General features: G+C 40.9%; 1 protein-coding gene across 1 annotated transcript; it reads left to right on the forward strand.

Annotated features, from left to right (window-relative positions):
• The first annotated feature begins 21,056 nt into the window (after positions 1–21,056).
• Positions 21,057–25,884, forward strand: LOC117553988 (transmembrane protein 74). The gene is made up of 2 exons (XM_034228170.1): positions 21,057–21,315; positions 21,913–25,884. The coding sequence occupies exon 2, from the start codon at positions 21,980–21,982 to the stop codon at positions 22,814–22,816; it is 837 nt and encodes a 278-aa protein (XP_034084061.1). The 5' UTR covers positions 21,057–21,315; positions 21,913–21,979; the 3' UTR covers positions 22,817–25,884.
• The last annotated feature ends 1,254 nt before the right edge of the window (positions 25,885–27,138 follow it).

Genomic DNA, 27,138 nt, shown 5'->3' on the forward strand with positions numbered 1-27,138 from the left:
AGACCAGTAATCCAAACGAAAATATCTTCCCTCCGTAGGATTTTGATCATTTGCTCCGCTAATCAATCAGATCGATGGATTCCAGAGATTTTTCTCAAAAATGTTGACTCCGAAACATTCAGTGGGCACCACTTAACAGCCAATCAGAATGAGAATATGTTTCACTTGTGACGTATTCAAATTGCGAGTGATTGAGTGACAGATGAAGGTTGTTTAGGAGAAAATGTCGGAGAAGAAAAAGTTTGAGAGTGGCGCTCGGAAAAGGAAAAGGAGTTTCGAGACAAGCAGCTATTACAAAAAATGCCAAAGCTTACAGGTTATTTTAAACCTGTAGACCAGGATGAAGAGGAAGGACAGATGAGTTCTGTACCGAGCGGCAGCGGTGCCGGCCTCGGAGCCAAGTAGGCTGGTTCTGATAGCGATAGAGTAGCGGGAGAGGAAAAACAGACAGGAGGGACATTATCTGTTGGAGGAGATGGAGAGGACGACGAGGACTTGCTACGTGGAGGGGAGCCAACGGCAACCGGACAAATACATGAGGGAGGCCCGATACGTCACTCATCTGGAGCATAGAGCAGAGTGGAGAAGTGCGATCACAGAGCCTGCCGAGGCTATAAATGACTTTGATTTGTTGTTTAAATAGGGGGCCTACAAAACCCATCAGCCCCAGGGCCTGATGGCAGGTTAAGGTGGGCTTGCTCCCCCCCCCCTCCCCCGCGGTGTCTTTGAAATGCTCCCGATTTCTGAGGTCTCCAGGTTGGCAAGTATGCCTTACCCGCCTCAATGTCCCGACAACAAACCTCCATGCAGTCGGAACCAGCCTGTTTCGGTTCAACAACGGCGGCGGTGGGGGCGGCGGCGGTTTTGACCGTTTCTGCGGCCGCAGAGCTGCTGCTTACGACGCTGAAGTTGGCTTCCGATTCAGAGCATCCGATTCGGCAGTTAAGGGGAAAGTTAAGGGACATTTAATTGACAGCGCTGAGCGAACAATCCTCCGTGTTTGAACCTCTTAAATCGCTGCATAGCCGATTTATTTGGACTGGATTATCCCAGAGACTCTAAAGATTCTTTATAACACGGTTTTAGATTTGTGAAACCTTAATTCTATTTGTGAAAATTAAAAAAAGGCAGCAGACGACGTCGTCTGCTGCTTTTGGGTTCATCTGGCTTCGCTGTTTGAAGAAGGTCCAGGCTCCGGAGATGTGGATGTCAGGGATGTGACCTTCCAGTTGTTAAATTTAAGTTTAGATTGACTGTATTTAGTTTTCTTCTGCGCTGGTTCTTCTGACATGTTTGCAAGTGTATATATTCTTTCTATCTCTAGGTTAACGGCTGACACACACAGAACCAGACCCGGCGCCAGAACAAATCTAAAAGGAGGTCATATGATTTTCATGGGAGGGTACACAAAACCGTCACGTGCTGCGGGCCTGCGGCACAATATATCAAACAGCAAGGCCAACAGCATTGCGTAAAGACGCACACTTATCGCAAACATACACAAATAAAGGGCAACATAGCAACCACTTTGAAACATTGTGTGCGTGGCAGCACAAACACTGGTAAATCACGAGCAAGGCACACTGGTTACGGATGGCAGCTTCCTCATCGTTGCACTCGGAGAGAAATAGTAGAGACGGAGACGATGAACTGTTTAGCCCGCCTTGGGCATGGTTTATTTTCCTATGCACTGCCTGACTCGGACATGCTGTGGAGTGAATCGAGTCACCTCTGAGAGGGAGTTGGTTGACAGCTAAAAAAGCTATAATATCAACGACAGCTGACACGTAATAACGGCTCCGTGCCAGCTGATCTGCACCAAAGTACTCATTTCCTTATTTGTTTCCTCGTGTATCTGTCTCTCTCTCCACAAACTCTCACATGAAATGTGTTATTTTGATGCGGCAAGCCTTAGCAGTCCTTTATCAGTCTGTAATGCGTGTTTCCAGTCGCAAAAACCTTTGACAGTAAAAGTCGCATCAGATGAAGACGTATTCACTTTAAACTGTCTACAGGGGAAACAAAAGGCTGCGTCTGCTTTTAACGAATATTCAAGCCATGGTCTGTTGTGTACCATGCAGCGGCAAAAGTGCGCTTCTTTCCTGAAAACAATCTCCCTGGATAACGATCCAGCTTCACCTGCTTGGGTTTATTAACCCCAAGATCATCGCTAACTCAGCCCCGGGGTTTGCCGAGGTCAAGCTTGTGACATTAAGGCGTGCTGCTGCAACGGCAGGTGCAGGGTCGCCAGCAGCTGCATCGGCTGCAGTTCTTTCATCGCTATTTCGTTTTAATAAATCCTTAGATCTTTGGAGCCAATTTCTGATGTCCATTTCGTAATTCAAACAGAAATGGGAGTCTACAGAATGCACAATAAACAAATCCAGAATAGGCGGCAGAGTGTGACGCTGTGATTGGTCTAAATGGGGACGAATCACAAATCACAGACACATGCATTTATTTGACGTAGCCTGCAATTTTTTTAGTTTTGTTCTGACATCACATACATCGTAGTATAAAAGTTCACAGTTTATTTATAATTAAAATAATAAAATATATCTATTTTTAAATTTTTATAAATAATAAAAAAACGTGTTTATTGGGGGAGGACAGGAATGTCAAATGGGAGGGCCTGGCCCTCCCACGGCGCCGGGCATGCACAGAACAACGTAACAAATAAAGTAAACAACGTAACAAATAAACAAATCTAAGCTTTTTTATTGGTTGTAATTTACATGGATACATTAGAATGGTGTGACAATGTCCTATTTGATTGGGTTAAAATGTAGGCCAACATATTCTTCCTGTTATGTCTGCCTGCTTTATTTTACCTAATGCAAAGTGACCTGCTCCATCGAAATCAGTCGCATTGACCCGAAGACACATTTTGATTCCTAGCTTTATAATGATATCAGGATTGTTTTTGTAGGCTACTCCAAATATTAAGCAAAATATGTCACATTATATAATGACTGTTACAGAGTCATCATTTTGAGAAAAAGGCCTTTAAAGTGTCCTCTTCTCTGGATCGATCTGATTGATTATTAGCGGAGCAAATGATCAAAATACTACGGAGGGAAGATATTTTCGTTTGGATTACTGCACTCACGGGAAACACCGGCTGTTGTTATGCCTGTTGTGACGTTAAGTTACTCCGTTATCCGCTTGTAATTATGCCGTTACAAGCTTCGAACCTGTATTTATCATCTGAATTTGCTGAAACAAGTTTAATATTCTGAAAGCCAAGACTTTGTTTCTTTGAAATCAGATGAAAACAAACTGTAACGGACCCTGCCGTGTTATCTATGATTATATGCCTTACATTCATAATTTCAGCGGGAGGGAGGGGAGGGGGAGCGGCGCTGCGGAAGAGCAGAGTGGCCAGTAAGAGGCGAGCTGTGGTCGTCCCTTTACAAGCTTAAAAAATGCGTGTAGCTACTGAGATTGAATATATATAGGCTATAACAATAAAAAATAACAAAATGTACACAGCTAGATCAGATCGCGTTTTAGATGCGACTTTAAAGTAGAGGGGAATTATTGAAACGGGATTTGTACAGTGTTCGCGCCGCGTTGGCTATATATACGTGTGTGTTTGTGTATTTTTGCGTTTGTTTGTATTGTGTTTGTTTCGCGGGGAAAACACTCGGCTGTTGTTATGCCTGCAGTGACGTTAAATTACTCCGTTCTCTGCTTGTAATTATGCCGTTACAAGCTTCAAAGTTGTAGGCCTATTTATCATCTGAATTTGCCGAAAAAAGTTTAATATTCTGAAAGCAAAGACTTTGCTTATTTGAAATCAGATAAAACCAAACTGTAACGGACCCTGCCGTGTTATCTATGATTACTATACACCTTACATTCCGAATTTCAGCGGGAGGGAGGGGGAGCGGCGCTGAGGAACAGCAGAGTGGCGAGTGAGAGGCCAGCTGTCATCTTCCCTTTACAAGCTTCAAACATGCCTGTAGCTAGTGAGATTGAATATAACAATACAAAATAACAAAATATACACAGCTAGATCAGATCGCGTTTTAGATGCGACTTTAGAGTAGAGGGGAATTATTGAAACGGGATTTGTACAGTTTTCCGCGGCATCTGCTGCTGCGAAAATGTGGGGCAGGGCTGAAAAGTGAGGGGGCCAATGGCCCCCTGGCCCCCCCCGCTTTCGGCGCCCTTGACCACGTGAAGACACGTTACGCTCGTGTTGTGTTCAAGGAACCTGTCCTTGGCCAGGAAAAACAGGTACTCGCTTGTTTAATTATTTTTGCGGTCTAGATTTCTTCTTCTTTTTTGAAGTGAGAAGTTGTCCGTCAGTCGGTCTGACGGACGGACTCCCCACCCCCCCACCCCCAAAACGAAAACTCTTCGGTTCTCCACGAATTACACAAGTCACCCAAATCAGCGTTAAAAAAGCACCTATTAATGTATTGATTATAGCTCCGGGTCCGTATAGGTCGGCGTCTGGGTCCGGATCCGGACCGCGGTCCGCCTGTTGCCGATCCCTGCACTACTCTATATATACTCCAGGGGGCGGTATTGCGGGTCAAGTATAAGAAGGCAAGCCTCAAGAAGCTCCAGGTTGCATATAATGACTGTTTGCGTATACTGCTTAGAAAACCAAGGTGGTGCAGTGCAAGTGAAATGTTCTGTAACGCACGAGTCAACACGTTCCATGCTCTTTTGAGAAATCGAATGTACAAATTCATCTGTCGATTGAATGTTTCTCATAACTCTGTCATTATGCTGCTGTCAAATCCGTGTTTCAGTGCTGTACGATACCAGTCACCTCTGTGGAAACATTGGTATAACTGCCTTTTTTAATTTATATTTGAGTGTTGTATGTTTTTGTAATAATGGACCAAGAGTCTCTTTAAATAAAAGATGATTGCGCCTAAAAGCTGTTTGCCAGCCGCCCTTAAACAACAAATGAAGAAGAAGAAAACGCAACAAAACGAACAAAATACAAGAAGAAGAAAAGTTAGTAAATTCAGAGAACACACAGGAGCTAGAACCCACATGCTTCTTTTAAATCAGCTGTGTGCAGGGGCGGATCTACCGGGGTGGCATGGGGTGGCAACTGCCACCCTAAACAATAGCCTTGCCACCCCAGCTGCCACCCCAGTTGGCATCTTTGTTTTGAAAGAAAAGTTGTGGCTCATCGGACATTTATGAGAGAAAATCTCTAATGTCCGAGTGCAAGTGAATGCAGCACAAGACGCGAGTCTTGTAACCCCTCCCCTGGCCCTGGCGCGAGACTGGAAATATGATTGATGGCGAATTCACTTGAACGGGGGGACGGCGCAAAGCGAGAAGCATTTCGGACCCAAGTAGACGGAAGGAATGAGGTAGTTGCGGTCTACAATTACAGAGAAGGTCAAGTTTGGCTGTACTCAGCATTGAATCAAAACGCACTAAAGCTTTGGATCTTAATACGTTTGTGAGGCGTTTTGCTGAACAAAATGGTAATCGCCGCATTCAGCTGTAATAGACGTGCCAACTTGATGCTCTGCTCACGGATGACTCGATGAGCATAACAAACTGTTAAGATGATGACCTTGTATGCGTGTATATATTTTTTTTCTTTGTGGGGGTCTGCCCCCAAAAAACAGTTTTAAGTCCTGAGGAAGTAAAAGCAGACGGTGTGTAAAACTACACTGCCCAGCCAACAGAAAGTAACCACATTGATTTAACTAGGCCAGTAGGTAAGGACCTTCCACTGGATCATAACTGCAGCGATGTTTTAGCTGAATACACGTTTTTTAACCCTAACTGATGCAGTTAGTCACTTATTTAATGTTTGTTCTTTCTGATGTAAAGTCAAGGTTGTAACTGTATATCAATAATGATATAATTACTTGTTTTTCAAATTTGAAGGAGGGTGAGCAAGCATCTTGATGAACATTCATCATTAACTCCTCCAAAAGATATAGTTTATTCAATAATAAATGAATATGTGAATCATTACAGTGATTGACAGCTGATAGGAATAATATGATTGTTAATAGTATCATATTCATTCAGACAAACATCGATGAGACAGTTAATTAATGTACTTATTGCAGCAGTGCATAGATTTGGTTCCCCTGCTGGTCTAAGATTGAAACAAACTCATTCAGTTATTGTTCAGTTAAAATTCATTAAATTACGTCTGCCACCTTACATATGTAGGCCTATATGTAAGGCTTTACTGATGTGCCACAATAATATCACCTAATGTCATTGAGTTAAAATATTAATATTGTGGCTTTCCAAGTTAACATTGATTGTAGGGGTGTAACGGTTCACAAACATTTCAGTTCGGTACGTACCTCGGTTTTTAGGTCACGGTTCGGTTCGGTACGTTTTCGGTACAGCAGAAATAATTATCACAACATTAATTTTTTTAAATTTTGTTTGAATTATTATTAAACTGTGAATATTCACTCAAATAAATACAAAATATAATAAAATAAATATTAAGGTGCAGCATGTCGATGAACTGAAATAATCTGTATCTGAACTGTACTGTAGTACCTAAGCAGCCAGGTTGACATTAGGACTTGCTTTTCATTGTATTTTCATGTTGTTTAAAGAAAGATGAACTTGTCCACATTGCTTGCCGAAAGGGCAGATCTGCTGGCACTAACAATGTCTCCTGCTGTGGAGAACACCCTCTCTAGGGACAGAGGTAGCAGACACAGCCAGGTAGCGCTTTGCTAACATGGCAACATAAGGATATTTGGCGTTTGTAATAGCTTTGGTTCGGTCTGAACTCTCTGCGAGTGGTGGAGGCTTACATGCTAGCGGGAGTTGGGTTTGCACTTCAGTCTTTTTTCTTTTGGTACTGGTGATATTCACGTTCGGGTGATGCCTTTTCAAATGAGTGTGCAAGTTTGATGTATTGCCAGCCGCGTAACCAATGTTAGTTGAACAATGCCGACAAACAGCTTTGGTTCGGTCCAGCTGTCTTTGTCCGTCATCCTTGTTCGTAACTGCGAAACCAAAATGTTCCCAAACCGGAGACTTCAATGATGCTGGAGGATTTTCGAGCTCAACTTTATCTGCGTTCACCATTTCGATAGTTCCTCAAATTACTGACTACATTTGAACGCATCCCTGTGACCAGCTCTCATAGTATGCCTCTCGTCCAATGAAATGACTTGGTCGCTCTATGATATATACCTAAGATTACTTCCAGAAAGTTGTTCATGTTCTCAATTTTTTACATTTAACGTTATATTCGTTCGGTACCCTTCGGTTCACACGTGTACCGAACCGAAGGGCCCGTACCGAATAATTTCAGTACGTGTACCGTTACACTGCGATTTAAATCAGCATATACTTCTGCCAGGGGATGCCACCCCTCAAAATCTCCTGCCACCCTCTTGCCACCCCATGCATATTTGTCTAGATCCGCCCCTGGCTGTGTGGGAACATTTCGGGTTCCCTGTGGACTACAACAACGATGGAGTGCGAGTGGTGGATCGGACGAGGACGGTGTGTCGGCGTTGTTAGACAGCGGTGCGGTATGCTAATAGTAACACGTCAAACATGCTAAATCATATCAGAAGGCATCACCCAGATTTGGCAATCACCGGAGCCGGTGTTCCGGATTAACTGGGTTTCCCGATCAACTGGTAGCCTTCGACTGAAATACACATTTCGATCGCTTCTTCAGTCGTTTACATAAATCTGTTGGTATATTTGGCTCGGTAGGAAGACTTTGATGCACATTCAGTACCAGTGTGTGAGGTTGTGGTTACGATGGCGATATCCGGACGCGAACAGCGAGGACTACAAAAAGAAACCGAGTTGACATGGGGATGTCTGTTCAAAACATTGCGAACTCCAATAAATCATTTAAACCAGCTATTGTTGCCAGACTTATTACTGAATATCGTTCTTAATGTGATACCAAGTCCATCTGAGACCTGTGTACACCTTCAGACAGCCTCCAAGTGAAGCACACGTTGTTTACTCACAGTTTGAAAGCAGCGTGGAGAAGTCTTCATCTGTGCTAAACTGTGACCCGCTCAAGGTAAACGGCGATCCGCCCAGGGAACTGGGACCCGCCCAGGGTAAACTGTGATGCCTATGCTGTTAAATATTTTTATTTTGGTGAGTCTGTCGGAAGACAGAAAAGACAGTCAGTATTGCTAGAATATAAACCTTTTTTTAATTGCATTCTATTTCTAGCGCAACAGCTTTGGTCCAGGTTTACATCCTATCCCTGGCCAACTTGGGGCCCCAAGCGACATTGTGAGATGAGGCGCACTAGTGGCCGTATCAAAGCCGTGATTGGTCAGATGTCGATTCATTGCAACGGTGTCGGGTTACAGATGTGCTCCCCTTGTCAGCGCTCACTCTCGCGGGGGGTGCGCGGAGAACTGAGTGGAGAATTGCACACAGCTGCTGAGGCCCTCTGGGCGGGGCCCCCTGCGCAAGGCGGGGCCCCATGCAGCCTGCGTGATTGGCCTGTAGGGAGGGGCGGCCCTGATCCTATCAGCTACTGCAGTGGTTTTCAAACTGTGAGTAAACACTGTGTAGGCTACTTCACTCGCTTTTCGCGTCTGGATATCGCCATCGTAACCACAACCTCACACACTGGGACTGAATGTGCATCAAAGTCTTCCTACCGAGCCAAATATAGGCTACCAAAAGATTTATGTAAACGACAGAAGAAGCGATCGAAATGTGTATTTCAGTCGAAGGCCGCGCCCCCCACCTCTGTAAACCAGTTGATCGGGAAACCAGTTAATCCGGAACACGTGTAAAAGACAGCAGTTCAGCAGTTTATCCCCGCTGTTTTTTCAGAAGCCAATAGACATGAAAGCAGAGAGACCAAAATAAATATAGGAAGCTTTTGGCATACGTTTTTCAATGGCTATGCACCCTTAGGCAATAGTACCCCGGCTTTTATTGATTGTGATTGAAACACTTTCTTATTATTTATTTTGTAATATTTTCAAGACATTCTTTTTAGTTTCACAGCTTGATGAAACCTTTTTGTTCAGCCATTATAGATAATATGGCCATCTGAGTGTGTGTGGTACTGTTTGTGGTTTGTTTTTAATTGTGTTATAAAGTTAATTATTCAAAATGTTAGAGTTCCTTATTTTTTAACTGAAACTTGCACTACTGTTCAAAATAAATACAAAACAAACCTGGAATTATGCATTTGGGACTTTTTTTTTGCTTTTTCTTGTTGTACCGAACCCGTACCGAACCGTGACCCCCAAACCGAGGTAGCCTACATACCGAACCGTGAATTCTGTGAACCTACACCCCTAGTGGATACTGATATGGAAAACTTCTTTGCCGCAATGTTGAGCCAATGTTCTTGAAATGAGGGAAACTGGATTCGCCTTAGTCAATACACTGATATTTATTGAGAGACAAAACGGCCGGAGGATTAACAAAGCAACTCGCACTGTTTAATGCAAGCTGCCAAATTAATTCTGCCCACACAAAGACGGAACCGCTCGAACCTGGTCTCTGAGAAGGGGCGGAGCCTAGAAACGCGGGCCTTTACCCCAATCGATTCCAGATGAACAAACAAAGATGCTCTGTCTCGTAAAGGCATCGGGCAGTAAACCCTTCCCCCACACAGGAAAAGAGTAGTCACTCATGTAAAGTTTCTCAGGACAGCTAAGAACACAAAGACATCAGACTAAAATATTCCTTTACAGATCCAGCCTTTTATCAATTTATGATAATCAATTAACATTAGTCTAAAGAATATTTCAGTCACTACTTAAATCAATAAGCGTCATCAGAGTTTGTGTGGGCTCATATACATCAAGTACATCAAAAGTAAAATAAGATTGAAAACATTTCAATCACCATGATTGAACACAGTCAACTATAATAGAAAAATCATCTTTCTTCAGTGTTTGGCATCTTTTTGTCAAAAGCACAATAATGAACACATGAAATACAAAAATATAATAGCAGAATATATGTTTAAAAAACAAGACCTTTTATCATTTATCACTAAGTTAATCTCATTCATCAAACACAAATTCAAATTCAGCTTACATCTCAAAGATTTACTTTAAGGCAATTACTTATTAAAAACACAATTAGGATTATAAGAAATCCAATTGAGGTATAAAATCAGAATCATGAGAGATCCAGCTAAGGTTCCTAGTTAAGGTTCACAGTGATGAATCGATCAATCTGTAATCTGTAAAGTTACAGTGTCCTCAATCTTTAACATTACTTTACGTTTACTTCATTACGCTTTATTCAAGAGTAAGGCATGATAACATAATTACATTACTTCAACTATCAATCATTATGTCATTTCAAAATCTGAAGGGAAAACTAAACAATTCTCAAAATGTTTAACAATCTGAAAAGGAAGAATCAGACATTTTATTGTATAACAACCTGAAAAGGAAAAAAATCAAAACATCCGTTCTTTATTCAGAGCATCAACTGTAATCAGTTTCAATCGCTGAATTGGGAGCCTTGTAATCTGGTTTCCTCGTTGTACATTTTACCTGGTAATGATTAAGGATAGTAACATTGTCTGTTATAATATTAGAAATATCTTATTGTTCAATACCTTGTAAATCTGAAAATATCAATTAATTTATTTGTTTAGTGTGAAAGTGTAATCTGATCTGACAAAATATATTTATCACCACTATTTAACACATATCTGTTCATTGGGAATACAAAAACAATCATTAATTGTACATCTGTAATCATCTGGTCATTCAATTCAAATGTTATCTTTGTACCAGAGCTGGAAGAACATGTCCTCCTGACTCGTTCTCCTCCTCTCTTCATGACACAGAATGTCTGGTGCAAAGGCATCCTGATACTGTAGATTAGCACTGAGGCGCTGATTGGCTCAAAACTCTTCTTCATCAGAGCGCCATAATTCACCTCCCCAATTGCTCTGCTTTTGTGGCTCATTCAGTGAGCACTTTTTGATCTCCCAGTGAAACAGAGGCTCATCTGCCTGTATTCCTTCTGCTATCTGCTTGAGAGCAGTGCACCTGCCTATTCCAAGTGGCACATCCAGATGCCTCTGAAACCATCGCTCGTCCTGTAGAGTTATCTGCCTGAGCCCACCGAGCAGAAAGATGAAGAAGCATCCCATCTCATCAGAAAGTTGAAGATTAGAATCCTCTCATCTCGAACGACCTCCTTGCCCGTGGATGGGTTGCTCTCTGCAGCCGCAGAGTGTGATTCTCTCTCTGACCCTTGGCCTTCAGAGCTGTTTAACACTTGATAGGGATGTTTTCCTGAGTGCAGACAACTCAAGGTAATGGATTATTTTTGTAATGCCCATTCTCGGACCAAACCATTAATGTCATGTAGAGCAGCCATAGCATCTCTGTGACTGCACTCAGCCGGACTGCAGCAGAGCAGAACTGGGTGACTCTTAGTGAAGCTGTCCAAAGCCATAGGCAAAATGGAACCACGTGCTAACAAAAAGGACACAGGGTCATCAATGTCTCTCTTTACCATTGGCCTAATCATAAACAAATTAGTGGGAAAAATGTGGAACACTAATCCATCATGTGGAATGTTGAGTTAATTTAAATAATTACTTATGGGTTGAAATCAAATTAACATTAACATTAGAACTAAAGTCAGTTAAAAAAAATTGGACATGCACGGATCAGTAATCAATACACCATTTTCCCAGCTCTGTGATGAAAACGATAACAAGCAGGGATGCAAACTTGTCATCTTTTGGCGAAATTTGCCGTTTTGAATCCAAAATAGGTCGTGTGTGTGATTCATGTAGATTTGCAATAAAATATTATTGGGGTATGGGCAGGGTTGCTAACTTTGGGTACCTGGCTGGAGTGAGATTTTGATATCATGGGTTTAATTACACACATGCGCACGAAGTGACTGCTATCGTGTCAGTAGCGGGACCTTAGCATATATTTAGGATATATATATATATATAATATATATACAAATACACAATATTGGACACAGACTATAAAGGGCACACAGTTTCATTCACTAATGAAAGTCAAACACATGTTTGTTTCCACTGTTTTATTGTGTGCCTGTCGCGATAAGCAATTAATTGACTTATCGGCTCCCGAGTATTTGTGTTGGGTAATCTATGGTAGGGTTAACCCATACAGTGGTGGGGCTCAAATCAGCATTTGAAATGTAATTGCATACACGCTATATCGCCCCCTTGACAGTGAAACGCCACGCGTGATGTTTAGATTATTTCCCTGTCTCAATCCAAATTGAACTGTATGAAATAAAAAGGCACATTTGTCTTGTAGTAAATAAAAAGGGCGACCTGGAGCCAATCCTGCAATTTCCCCACAGGTAAAAGAGTTGACATGCTGAAAACCCAACCCCCGCTTGGGGTCTGGGGGGATTCTCCCCCAGGAGATTTTTTGAAATACTAACATAAAATACACATTCTCTCTTGAGATGAAAAATGAATCCATCTATTACTACACGACATATTTAAATGAAGCTGAACCTGATGCTCCTCACAGAGGGAAGAGGCTGTGTGAATTACTTTACATTGTGGATACGGGTGGATAGCCCCCATTGTTCTGTGTGTCAAAATGGAAGGTTTCTGGCTAACGTTAGCTTAGGTACTCAGATCTTGTTATTGAGTAAAAGTAGAAGTACCAGAGTGTAGGAATACTAAGTTACAGTAAAAGTACTGCATTCAAAATGTTACTCAAGTAAAAGTATAAAAATATTGTCATCAAAATATAGTGAAAATAGCGACAGTAAAAGTAGTCACTGTGCAGATTGGTTTATTTCAGAATACTATATATGATGTGTTTTATAATGATTGATCATGAAAGTGTTCTCAAAGCTGGTAAAGGTGCAGCTAGTTTGAATGACTTTGTATACTGCAGGGTAGCTGGTGGATTCACTCCAGGTGGAACTAAAGTCTGATTCAACACTTGATTATATTTCACATCATTCATCCAGATCTGAAAGTAACTAAAAGGTATTAAATACATGTAGTGGAGTAGAAATACACCATGTACCACTGAACTGCAGTGGAGTAGAAGAATAAAGTAGCAAAACATTTAAATACTCAAATAAAGTACCAGTATCTCAAAATTGTGCCCAAGTATAGTACTTGTTGAGTTTATGAACTTAGTTACACCAGTGGCTATGCGGATAGAAAGACTAAGCCATGCACAGAGGCATGAAAATACATTTTGAAAATGCTCGACAGTACTGGCAAAATTATAAACTGACTGCTGCAATTAGATCTTCCTTTGTGCTGAGGCCATAAAACCCCCAATGGGTCGCGCCGTGCCGTGGTCTGCTTCAGATTATCTTTTCCTTCCAGAGGTCACGCCTGTCTCTGACCCCGTGTCTTGCGTTTTTTTTTCTTCTGCAGCACCAAGCAGAGCAGAGAAAGGGGGAGATTTTGACTAGAAATAATTTGAAACAGTTTAATAAAGAATGTTAAACTATATTTAAAAACTGTAATTGAACTTCAACTTATATCAATTATCTTATTCCAGTGGCCAGTTGGAACAGACAATCAAAAAGTTTTCATTTTGCAGCAACAGTGCAAAAGGTTCCAATCACAATTCTGTCTGAGTCTATTCTGCTTATCTGCTTTGTTTCGGAATGTGTTCAATACATTACGTTTTTTTATTTTCATTATTACCATACAATACATAGATTAAGAATAAATGAAACAAATAATACAACATTGACCTATTTGAGCAGACAGATTTTTTATTTATTTTTTTTCAACCCTGATTTCCTCAGGCCTGGTATCTATGACCCGCAGTGATGCCTCTGAGGTTCCCGGGTGTAAGACAGACGCAGGACATAAAAACACTCTTTTGCTATTTATTTTCCTTTTGCAGAACATTTATATTACAATGTATAATTTTGCTTTACATCCCTACATCATCCATTTTTCTCAAGTCATTTACTTTTGGTGAGATAACTCAAGTTTAGTTCATTTTACCCTGGCTGTGGACTGATTCATTATTAGTTGTTACAAAGCATGCACAAGACGGCGGGTAGACAAACAAACACGAAACAATTATACAAACAAACATGAACCCGCAACAAATATCAGGTGACAGCTAAACTCATCCAGCTTAATTTAATCCGAATTAGGGAAACTTCAGCGGGGGTAGGGAAATATCTGTTTAATATGAGTGCCTGCTTACTCATATGTACTTGTACAAGTGCTAAGAACGGAATCTGTTGAAGAGCAATAACTACTTTATTCTCAATCAACAACCACTATGCTAATTTAGTGGTGCTCTGCCCTCCCCGATCCGGAGAGCAGAGACTTTTAATTAATTCAGTACCCTTTATTTTAACAACAGCCAAATTCAACAACCCCTCAGTTTATGAAACACAGCGTGACGTAATATTTCGTATCACCCTTCCCATTAATAATAGTTCTGTTTAGTTCCAAAACTTATAATGGTGCGATTAAGAAGAATACGACACTGTGCTGTTTCTCCTCGTGTGCTGCTCTCCACAGGGGGGGGGAGGGGAATTACCCACACCCTCATGCAGCAGCAACAGGGAGATTTCGAGGCGAGTTGATTTAACTAGTTAAACCGTTTAAATCTCCAGAATTCGGCGATTCGTTTCAGTACAAATCTTTACATTGCTTTTGAACAGAAGTTCCACCTTACTGATGCCCTCTTTAAGGTCACTCCGAATATTTGCCGTGCTTAATTGTCTGGTAATTTAATTCCAGAAAACACACACAGAGGAAACCAAAAAAATTGTATCCGCTCAGTTCCACTGGTAATTTTTGATACCGTCAATCACAGAGTCTGGCAAGGCAATGTCCAAATATAGATTTTAAATTACACTCACCAGCTCTGAAGATCTGTTGGTACGATGTTTGTGACGCGAATTGATATGGAAAACTTCTTTGCAGCAATGTTGAGCCAATGTTCTTGAAATGAGGGAAACTGGATTCGCCTTAGTCAATACACTGATATTTATTGAGAGACAAAACGGCCGGAGGATTAACAAAGTAACTCGCACTGTTTAATGCAAGCTGCCAAATTAATTCTGCCCACACAAAGACGGAACCGCTCGAACCTGGTCTCTGAGAAGGGGCGGAGCCTAGAAACGCGGGCCTTTACCCCAATCGATTCCAGATGAACAAACAAAGATGCTCTGTCTCGTAAAGGCATCGGGCAGTAAACCCTTCCCCCACACAGGAAAAGAGAACCCATAAAACCTGGGTCATGTAAAGTTTCTCAGGACAGCTAAGAACACAAAGACATCAGACTAAAATAATCCTTTACAGATACAAAGTACGATTATTAGTGGCAGTGTTTTTAGAAGTCAGCGTTGGATGATCATGATTTTAGGTGCTGCTTAGTTCTGTGATCTTCAGCAGGTTTCTTCTCTTCCATGTTCCAGCCTAAGATTTAATATCACGTCTGTATTGATCCCCTCCCTGTCCGTAGAGGAAATGAAGTGTTTGGTTCAGGTGGTAGACCGTGACAGGTCATCACTCCTCACAGGCGGGGGGTCAGAGATAGAGTTATTAGTGCCTGAAAAATTCCTCTGTGTCAGAAACAGCAGGCATACAGAGTCATTTTACGTGAATGTTGATTGCTTTTTATGCTTGCTATGATTTACAATATTACTCTAGAGATGTAGGCTTACACGAAGGGCCCAAATCATAGTAGCATTTTTTAGCTTGCAGCTAATTTTGGCATAGAAAAGCTCAAAGTACTCTTTTTAGGATTAATACCTGTGGGTGGTTTAATAATATAAACCATTTGAGTATTATTCTGATTAATCAATGTATGATCAGCTACAAGTAAAGCTGTTAAAGAACATTATTGTACTCCTAAAGACTGAAGAGAAAAAGAGTAAAGACATAAGGTAGCACAAATTATAATACTCACATGTACCTCAAACATGTACTTAATTTAGTACATTTATACCAAAGTAAATTCTCCCTGGTGTTCCTGACTCTCACAATAACACAGTAAGTGGGTCTTTACTGCCACCCCATGGTCAAACCCTGCTAATAAAACATTAAACCAGAGTTGAGCCAAGCTATTGTAAATATTTGAACCGTGGCCTTGTTTCATAAAGCTGCAATTTGTAACAGCTGAAAGCCTACTGACTGCTTAAAAGTATGAGAACTGATAGCTGCTAAAGTTGCCTCATCTTTATTTGTGCCAACAATAAGTACAGGACACTGGACTGAAGCCAAACAAATTATTTGACATGTAAAATGTTACTGAGACTCAGATTTAGTACCTGCCTATTTAACATTTAGCTCCAGGTTGTTTATATTTATGAAATGCGTTCCTTCAGACTTTCATTAGGGCTGATATTTCACCTCCAGGGGTTTTTCTATTTCACAGAACAATCATTTGTGGACATGAGAGAAACCATGATTCAGAGCCAGCTATATAAAGCTTTAAAGGGAATACTCCCTGCAGAGATAATGAAGAAATGCTGAGACTCAATAACTCACCGGTGGACTAATTCACAAATTCTCAAACAACAGTGACTTATGTTTTAATATAATGCATTATTCAGCCGCTGCATGCTTTTAACAGAGAGGTATTTTTGTTTCTAATTGGAATTTCAAGGTAAACAGGAACATAGAAGCAGAATTTCTCCTCTTGCCAGCAGACTACTCAGTGATTGGCTCGCTTTATTCCCAAAATATAATTCACATCTTTGGTCGCAACTCAAGCTTTTCTCATTTAACTAATGAATGAAACTCATCCCGTCTGAAATGTTTGCCGTGTAAGCAGCTCCTCTGACTTTGGGTTACCATTCAATAAATTAATTAATTTTATTCACAACGATACAAGTACAATTGGAACACGTCAATAAGATCTCCAGAGCTTGAGAATAAAGGCCCTAACACACTGAACATAAAGTATTTACAATATTAACCTATCTAGAAATTGAAAGCGTTACGAGCTAAAAAAACATGTTACATAAATGATCTAAAAACTAATCCAACCCATACCACTAAATGGCCCAAAACATTACTTTATTATAATTATTTCAACATAGATAAGATACAATAAACACAGATACAAAACATTGAATACATTAAAACCCATTTCAGAGTAAACTAGAAGTCCCAAGCCTTTTAGTACTTTTAAGGTTTGACACACAGTATTTGTTAACAACAGTGGTGGTTCTAGACATATTTTATTTGGGGGGCCATTCTGGTGCCAGCCATTTATGAGAGGGACAAAACAGGGGGACAAAAGAGACAAAGACGGTGTTCAAGATTTTTTTTAAAACATCAAATACCATGATTGGTATTTGTTTTAGTAACAGAATTTGGGCAGTAACTTACTTACAATTGTATTTAATTATGTTATACAATACGTTTTTTTACCCTTTTTAAAAATGCTTTTCATGTATTCAAGTGGAAATAAGTAAGGATAAGGTCACAGTCTGTTGTTGAGCATCATTACTAAATTAGATATTAAACCAAACAGCAAGCACAAATGGGATCCGGCGGCTAAATACAACATGTTGTTGTGTTATAATTAGGGCACTATTATAACCGTGCACATCAGAATAGCTGTAAGAGATCATCAGTGCTACTGATGGAGAAAGAGAAGCAGAAGCTGGGGAAAGACAGTTATCATCGAGCACCATTGAGAGCGTTATAATTCAAAGGCAGCTGTGGCGTGAGGGGATAACATCACATTAATTATGATAAAGAGGCGATAAAGAGAAGATGGGTCGATGGAACGGTGGAATTAATTATCCGTGTCGGCTTCCTTAATCGCCAAACTTCTTTTTTATTTTTGTCTTATCTTTGCATGAAACATAAATCTTTTCCTTCACATGTACGCACTTAGAGATCCGTTATTATCCTTCCATTATCCCCTGTGTCTGTGTTGAGGTTGGCCACACCACTTCAATTAGTAAAGTCACTGTAAATTAACTTGAAGGACCAACTGCTAAATATTTTATAAGAGTGTCTCCCACCACCACACCCATCTCAGAAAACCCACCACACTTAACCCCACTCTGCCTTTCCTTCCTCTTTATTCCCTGTCATCCTGCTGTCTGGTTGCACTCTTGTCTCTGGAATGCTTTTTAGGGGCTACTGAGGGTTTGCGTGCCAGACTTCCCAAACAAACCTAGTGGGACTGTGTACATGTGCTTATTAATAATCTACGATCCTGCTGTTGTGACACAGTTCCCAGCTGGAGACCTCCAGATGCTCTCTGCCAGCAGGTGGTAAGAGGTTTACCTTCCTTGACCTACAACAGTGTTTTAAATATGACATAAAGCTAAATTAACTACGACAACTGAAAGGATTTTCCTATCTTATTCATTCATTTTCTCTTTTATCTTGCATTCTTAATTGGGTTGAATGAAAGGGCAACCTCTGGGTCTGTCTCAAACCTGCATTCTCTCTAATGGCCAGCATGGGCGAGCAGGTATCAGGTACAGTAGGCTCCACTCTTTTGTATATTTTCTACGTCCAAGAAACCAAAATGTCAAACTTTAACATATAGTCAACAAACCAATAGGTAACATCACGGTACATTAATCTCTCAAGTACGGACCTGCTTTCGATATTTGTTTTCGCATTACGATGACAGATGCACGTTATCTATTAAGATGTAACTATCAGAAATAGGGGTTTGGCAGTCATTTTGCAAACCCTTTATCGTCACTTTCATTGTTTTTATTTTCACCAAAATAAAGACGTTGTGGCTGTCAAAAACCTATCATTTCTATTTATTGCGTTGCAAATCGAAGGTCAAGAAAAACATTTTTTCTTAATCTTGAATGTGGCGTAAGCAATCTGACATTATTGTGGAATATTTGCGACACAAAAAGATTGCGTTGGCCAAAACGCTTAACTCAAGGCTTTAAAACCATGTTACGCAAACCAATGGGTGACATCACCAAGGATTAGCTCAATTCTGAAATATATCTCTACTCAAAACATATTTGTATGGTGTTTCCAAGAGCATTTGTGAGTTTGAACTAAAGACAAGCCGCTGCAGTGTGCCTCTGGCCTTTTTCCTGTTTCTCATTCACACAGATCTACTCATTAATATTCACACATATCTCACGGGTCTGCCTATGTGCACTGACCAGCTTCAGCAGCTTCAGCAGCTCCAGGAGCAGCTGGAGGTGAACTGAACCCAGTCTCTCCCTCAGTCATTAAGTCACTTCATAATTCACACTCCCACACAGGCACTGTACCACTCTTCTCACTTTCACTGCTGCATTTAGAGGGATCTCCACCTTTATGTTTTGATATCTGCTACTGGCTAAAGAAATAGCAGTCCATATTTCATAATCTTTATTCTGCGTGTGGGTCCATGCCTGTGGCAGAAGACACACTGTGAGGATTTATAGCTTTTAGAAAGCAGCAACTCCCCAACCGCCCCTCCTCTTCCAAGCCTGGTGTCCTTGCCAGCAGGAAAAGTGGTGCACTGTTGCAGACAGATAGCATCTGATAGTTGGCTGTTGTTACCCCTCGCACGAGCGCACAGTCAGATTTCAGCTTTCTCCTCTTTATCTCTCTGCATGAAGTTAAGGTTACTACAATCTGACCGTAAAGCGTTATAACTTATAATCCATCAGTCAGTGACCCGTGTGAGTCTCTGACCCCCTTCTCTACAAACTCATTTCTGGAACAAAAATGGTGGAGTAAATCTTCCCTCTCTTTCTTCCTCTCCCCCCCTCTCACTCTCCCTTTCTCTTTACTCATCTGTTAAATGAAGCCTTGTTGGGAAACGAGCCAAAGCTGCTCACCCAGCCACAAGGACTCCAGGAAAAGTGGCGACTATATTTATAGCTGCTGCCTGCTAAATAAGGTAGAACAGCCAGCAAATGAATATTCAGTTTGAAGTGGGATTAAGCACTTTAATGCTGGATGGTAGCTCTGGAATAACATCTGGTTTACAAAGTGTCACTTTTTCCAGTAACATTTAGGTGTTGATTGTTTATCTTTTACACGAGACATGGCTTGGAAGACGTGGCATAAAATGAGACGAACCTCCCAAAGATTTGTACGGGGTCACAGATCAGATGGCCTATTTGATCTCTAGATTAATCGTGGATTAGAAATGCTTTGACATAGTGGCCAGTAATCTTCTGAGAGGGAACAAGAGAACAGATGGTGCATGATACAGTACACACAGTTTAACAATGCTGTACACACAGCACCGCTGGATAGATGTAGACCTTTCTGATATGATGGCCGAATTAACTGACAACATAACTACCGATTATTGCACTGACCTTTAACTGTTAAATAAACATGATCATCCTTCTGGTCCTGTGTACGTACTCCTTAGGGAGTCTATAGTGTGGCTTGGGTTGTTCAATATATAACATTTGTACTTAACTGTAGTTTATGAGGATTTAGGTTTACTAAGCAGTATAATCAGAATAATTTACCAAACCCGGGGCGAATTGGGTTTTATGGCAATTGCTAAAATGTCCAATAAAATGTGAATTAAAAAAGAATACAAATATGTTTATGAACATACAATGTTAAAGTAAGTATATTCAATAATAGGATCAAATAAAATATGTATATTTAAATGAAGGCTAAAAGTTAGAGTAAAACGTCCAATAAAGAATTTAATTTAATTTAAATATTGATATAAACATAAAAAAGTTAAAGTAAAATGTCCAATAAAACATTATACCACAGTATATAACATATATTTGTACAATACATACAGTGCGAGTATTATAATTTATAAGACAATATGATCCCTATGATATTCAATACTCACTTTATGACACTTGAGTCTCCTATAGACACTTATTTTTGTTTGAAATAAAAATAAAGATAATGATACAAACATAAGCGGTGAAAGTAATATGTAAAAAAAATAGAATACAAATATTAATATAAACATAAGAAGTTAAAGTAACAAATTGCACATTGTACTAAAATAAATAATGTGTATTTTACAATGTATACAGTGATATAAGTATTAATAAGATAGGAGCATTCCTATGGATTTAATAGTAACTTCATACAGTAGCAACTTTGTGAACCTTAATAAATCATCTTATAGAGACTCCCAAAGGTTCAGACTCAGCTCTGCAAATCCTCCTCCCGTCTGTGTGTTGACTGGCGGCAGTGATCTCAATCGGCTCACAGATAGCGAGGCTCCTTTCAGCGCCACGGCTGAGGCTCTGTGTGTGGGCGGGACCAACGGAGAACACCCCCCCCCCCGTGCCGCCACAGCATCGAATCGAGCAGGGGAGAGAGAATACATTCAAAGACATGCAACTGATAAGGCTCCTTTATTTATCTGTCCCCGTTATGTGAGCCCCACCGGCCTAAGTGTGCATGAAGAAGAGAAGGCGGAAGCGATGCTATAGCGCGCGGTGAGTTTATGTCTTTCTGTGTGCACGAGGAGGATTTTTGTGAAGGATTAGAAACAGATAAACCGGGCTGTGCATGACTGATCCACCCTTAATGCAGAGGAGCATCTCACGTCTTGTGCTGAATTCATTCAAGAGTGCAGGAGTGTTCCGACTCATATTATAGAGCTATAGGATGCATTTCGATTTGAGAATGTACTGTGAGATGGTTATATTGTGATTTTTAAGGACTAACTGCATGTGGTTATGTAAAATGTTATGTGTGATTTAGTTTTAGCACAGTTTTGCACGTGTGTTCATCCTATTGGCTGTGTCTGTTTTAAAACATAGCCTATAATCTCCGTTAATACGTGGATTGTTTTCCTAATTGGATACAGAGGCATTTGGCTAATCACAGCCTATAAGCGCCTTTCAAGACTGATTTATCTTAAACGATCTTATCAACTTTAAAGGTATAAAGATGCATTTTTTGCATCGTTCCAAATTACGCACAACAAAGTATCTGCGCATGTTGTTATATGAGGTTTCACGCGATAAAATAAGCGATCTAATTAGGATGCACCCTTTAACTTGGGGCTGGTGTGTGTGTCCTCTTGTTAGGGATGCTGCGGAGTGAGAGCATCGTGGGAGGAAGGCTCAGAGCGAACCTGCGGGTGGTGAAACACGAATGGAGCTGCTTCCCGCAGATGAGAGAGGCAAGCAGCGCGATCCTCCCGACGTCCTTGACCGGGTTTCCGGTGCGCTGCTGCATGCCCGCAAGTCCGGTGGATCAACAGGAGGAGGAGGGTACCCGGGGGAGGGCGTCTGTAACCCGGCCCGAGGCAGCCATGCCCGGAGTCATTCAGCACCAAGGACGGCGCCGCGCAGGGGGGGAGCGGAGGTTAAACTCGGTCACCTCGGCGAGGAGAAAGTAAAGGTGTGTTGCGACGAGGAATTAGAGACATCCTTCACTTATATCGATGAGAATGTTAACCTATGCCTGGCCAGCCCGGACACTAAACGTACTCACAGGCCTGTGCGTAATGGCGAGCCTTGCTCCGAGACTTTACCGGAGTTTTCCTTCATGTCAGAGGACGATCTCTCCTTCGGGGAGGGTCCTGGGACTTCTGTAGACTATGGCTTCATCAGTGCAGTCACGTTTTTGGTAACCGGGATCTCCTTGGTGATCATCTCCTACGTCGTGCCTCGGGATGTGGTGGTGGACCGTGACAGCGTGTCGGCGAGGGAGATGGAGAGGCTGGAGATGGAGTGTGCACGGATAGGCGCCCACCTAGATCGGTGCGTCATAGCGGGGCTTTGCCTGCTCACGCTGGGCGGCGTGGTTCTCTCCACGCTGCTCATGATCTCCATGTGGAAGGGGGAGATGTACAGGAGGAAGGTCATTGCTTATTCCAAGCGCTCAGCCAAACTGTATGGCTCCATCAGCCTGAAGACCAGGTCCAGCCCCAGCCACTCCTCTGTGAATTTGTCCCTGGAGGAGGAAATAGAGGAAACGTTGGCTTAACATGCTGCTCTGTTTATGAACATGTTGGGTGAAACAGGAATTAATGCCATTCATTCACATACATTATCTAACATAGTGTAGCCTATAACTTTATTCACACATTTATTTTCGTCTCATACTTTAACACTGTATTGTGCATCCACGTGGCCAACAGAAAAGCACTCAAATGCAAAATGGGGAATTGCAAGGAAAACATTAGGTGGTATTTTGCAGATAACGAATGTACATTTTTTCCATTAATTGTTCGGTCAACAAAATATCAGAAAAATGTGAGAAATGTCCATTTCAGATTTTCAAAGTCCAAGGAGATGTCTTTAAAATCCTTTTTTAAATTATGCCCAAAACCAAAATATGTTCACTTTAATATGAAATCACCATATTTGAGAAGTTCAAAACAATATTTGCTGCCATGTTTGCCTGGAAAAGACGTTCGATTAATCGATCATTTGCATATAACAATTACTTTTCTGTCTTCTAATCGTTGCAGCTTTATCAAATTGTTCCCAAATGATTTCAAATGGCTCAAACCCCTGAAAGACACTAGGGAGATTGCTAATAGCTTTGTGATCACTTTTTTTCTGTACCAGGAATGCAATCTCTGAGAGCTTCCATTTATTATTAAGGCTATTCATATTTAATGCGAGAAATTGTGCGCAGACACATTTCAACTGGAGAAAGTGTGTGTCTGCAGGGCCTGAGAGTGGAGGAGAGATGTAAAGCTGTCCCTGTCCACTGTGATGTGGGAGCATCAGCTCAGTGGTCCACACGGTAATATCCAGTGACAGTCCCCCTGCTACACTGCTGAGGTAAGCCAGTATAAGCCCGGATTTGTGCATCTGAGCCAATGCTCAACATCGGTTTGATTGCACTGTGCAATTTCTTCCTCCTCTCTCCTCCTCCTCACCACCTCCACACAAGACTTTCCTCCTGCAATTCTTCAATGCTCACCCCAACCTTTGTACACTTATATATTCACACTTGTGGAAAGGGTCCTGGACGACCACAGCCAAGTGCCTGTGACATTTCAACGAGCCTTTTCCTTACCTGCCTGCTCTCATCCTCTCTGCTTGAGGACAGACTTAAGAACGCCTAATCGCACATGAAAGAGTTGCCCCACTTCCCCAAAACCTTAAGTCTTCCCCACTTCAAAGAGCTAATTACATTAACACAGTGAGGTATCAGTCTCTTTCCAAGGTTATATTTGATGGTATCACGGTAATTCACCGGCTAAAATATTTCTAAAATAAAGCTTAGGAAAAGAGGTTTATCATGAGCAGACTGGGTAAAAAAAATTCAATGCAACAGTGTACAGGAAAGACACAAACAACTTCATGTAACACTTTCTATGACGGCCTTGTCTATATTGCATTCAAACTTGTGATGCATTATAATCTGCTTATAGCATTTTCTAATTACAGTTTAAAGAGTTCCTATTATGCTTTTCTGGTGTGTTATATAGGTTTTTGTGCATGTAAATGGTCTGCAATGGTTAAAAATCATAAAGTTCCCTCCAAAGGGAGTTTATCTCCCAGACACTCCCCCACTCTGGCAGTGGGGGTCTTAATTGGACTCCTCTATTTACTTTCATAACATATTGATATCACTATGTAACACTTGCTTCTATTCGCAAGTGTTCCAACATCTTGTACATGATAGGCTAAGAGGGGGGACATCTCTAAGCGGTTGACCAATCACAACAGAGCCGGCAAGCTAACCAATCAGAGCAGACTGGGCTCTGGTTTCAGACAGAGGGTGAAAAGAGGTGCTGCAGCACAGGCAGTATGAGAAAAATAAAGAGCTTTTTGAACATTAAAGCATGGAGACATGTCACAGTAGAGGAACAACATACAAATATGAACCCGGAAATGGGGCCCTTTTAGAGCACTCGACAATGATCATGACATTATAATGCATTTTTAAATGACTTTTGGTCAAGTATAGCTTACATTATATTTTTAACAAGGGTCATGTATAATAGTTCCCTTGTAGTAATTTATAATGCATTTTAATGTGATTTTTCTAAGTTACCATTGGGTGCTTGAATTAAGTTATTTCATGAAGTATAGGCAGATATAATATGTAACACACTGGTTATAACTCAATATAAGTGGTTATTATGTCTCTATTTCTAACAAGGACCATGCATAAATATATGTATATACTGTACATTCAAGAGAATAGCTGAATCAAAATCATTATATATATGCAGGAATAACACACACATAAAAAAACTGATGGAACAGCACATAACATATAACATAAGATCAAACAATTATAATTTAGAAATATTTGTATGGGTTGTAAATATTGTAAACAACATAATGAATATGTATGACTGCTACAATAATACAGTCTTATAAGCAGATTATAATGCATAATATGTTTGTTTATGATGCACTTATACATGGCTGTCATCAATATTCTTACCCACGATTTTAGCTTCTGTCACTGCTGTCTGCAGAGAATAAATAATGCCAAACAATTCTGTTGACATATTTTTTTTAAATGTCGACATCCTGTAAGGCTCATGAATCATGCATGAATCACTAGAATTAATTCATATTTGAATATATTCATGTACACAGCCAACGACAAGTTCTAATGGCTCTCATGCAGTGTCACTGTTACCGTGGTTTCTCGCCCTGTTTTATTTCCAAGGCTTTTAATGTGACCCTATTTCAAGGCTTACATTGAGAGGGACATGAGTCATAATGAGATGCGTAAGGCTGATGACTCTGTGTTCAACAGCTCAAGGCCACACCGCTGTTGCGCTTTCATTCAGTTGCATTTATTTTATGTACACTGTCACTGCATATTTTTCTAGGTGCCAGTCACTTCACAGTCAAGTGAAAAGACTGGATCACTAATGAGGTATTAATCCAGCATTATGGTTGAATAAATATGCAACTAACGCTAATGCTACCACAGCTTTTCATCTTCCGTAACCACAGAACTGACAAGTGTGTGTGCATCCCTGAAAAACATCCATTACAGTATGTTGCGAAACGGCTATAAAAGGCCCAATGAACAGATTTCCGGGAGAGGTAATAAAAATTAATGATGCATATGAGGCAATGTTGTCCTGTTCTCATTGCAGAAGCTGTAAATCCACAGCCAGTATTACAGATGTTAAAGTGATATTTCATTAAGCGAGCTTTCCTGGCGTTGTTGGCCGCTGAGACGAGGTGCAACGCCCAAACGCTGGACACACTTCCTTTTTCACACTCATGTGAAATTAAACTTGTTCTCAGCCAAAAACAACGCTACGGAGGCCAACATTTCCGTATGATTATATTGAGCGAATGAATCAAAATCTAGTAATATAACAGCTACATTGCAGATGCAGTGATTTCCATTCAGTGTCAGGGTCACAATCAGAGAGGGCATCATCTGTGAGAATGTCACACACAGAGGCTCAGAAAAGCCGTTGGGAAGCCATTCACATTGCACACTTCAAACAGGCTCATCTGCACTATGCTGTAGGTTTTCAAACATATACTATACCTCCCCCTCTTTCTTTCTGTCCTCCTCCGTGGTTGTCTTCGTGCCTCAGCCAACACCAGGCTTCCCCCTCATACAGCCAACTAAACGTGTACAGGGGATTTAATCAGGGATTTGCTCAAGCGACAGCATTTTACATGGCAAGCTCAAGTGTATTTCCAGAGGTCTCATGCATACGCTTTTTATCCTTGAGCAGTGCACAGTCAAATCACCCTTATTGATATTTGGTTGGTTCCTCCGTAAGTCGATCCTTTCAGGTAAGGCCCGGGAGCGGCTTAGCTGCTGCCATCAGCTAATTTCCCGGAGGTGTTATTACACCCCTGCATCTAGTCAATGCTTATCCTGAGTGTGCACGAGTATGTGAGTATTTGCGTCGTTGTTGTCTGCCACCTTAGATTAAGAGCTGCTGACCCTGTCAAATAGTTTCTGCGGAGACATTTAGATTTCCAAGAAGGTCTAAGTAGGATTGGGAAAAGTTATTTTCTGGAAAATGCAGACAGGCAGAGCAGGAAGCTATAACATTGGGATACTTTATAATTATAAGATTTTAGAGGGTTAAAGGCAGTAGCAGCCGCCCCACCTCTTCCCACGTTTTAGATTGTCATTAATAAATATTTAAATTTTTATTAATTTTATGAATTTTTTTGGTACATATATACTTGGTGTCAGTTAAATGTATAATATACGATAAAATATAGATTAAAATGGTTTTACAATGTCTAAAGTTACTGATAAATCACGTGTTTCCTGCTTGGGGTGCAGAAATCTTTGGCCATTGACTCTCGTTATAAGTGGCACATGCGCAGTCCACACCTCCTCAA

This window comes from Gymnodraco acuticeps, unplaced genomic scaffold (assembly GCF_902827175.1).
Source record: "Gymnodraco acuticeps unplaced genomic scaffold, fGymAcu1.1, whole genome shotgun sequence".
Classification (NCBI taxonomy): Eukaryota; Metazoa; Chordata; class Actinopteri; order Perciformes; family Bathydraconidae; genus Gymnodraco; species Gymnodraco acuticeps.

Coding starts and splice junctions, on each gene's coding strand:
- LOC117553988 (XM_034228170.1), top strand. CDS start 21,980: ATGGAGCTGCTTCCCGCAGATGAGAGAGGCAAGCAGCGCGATCCTCCC.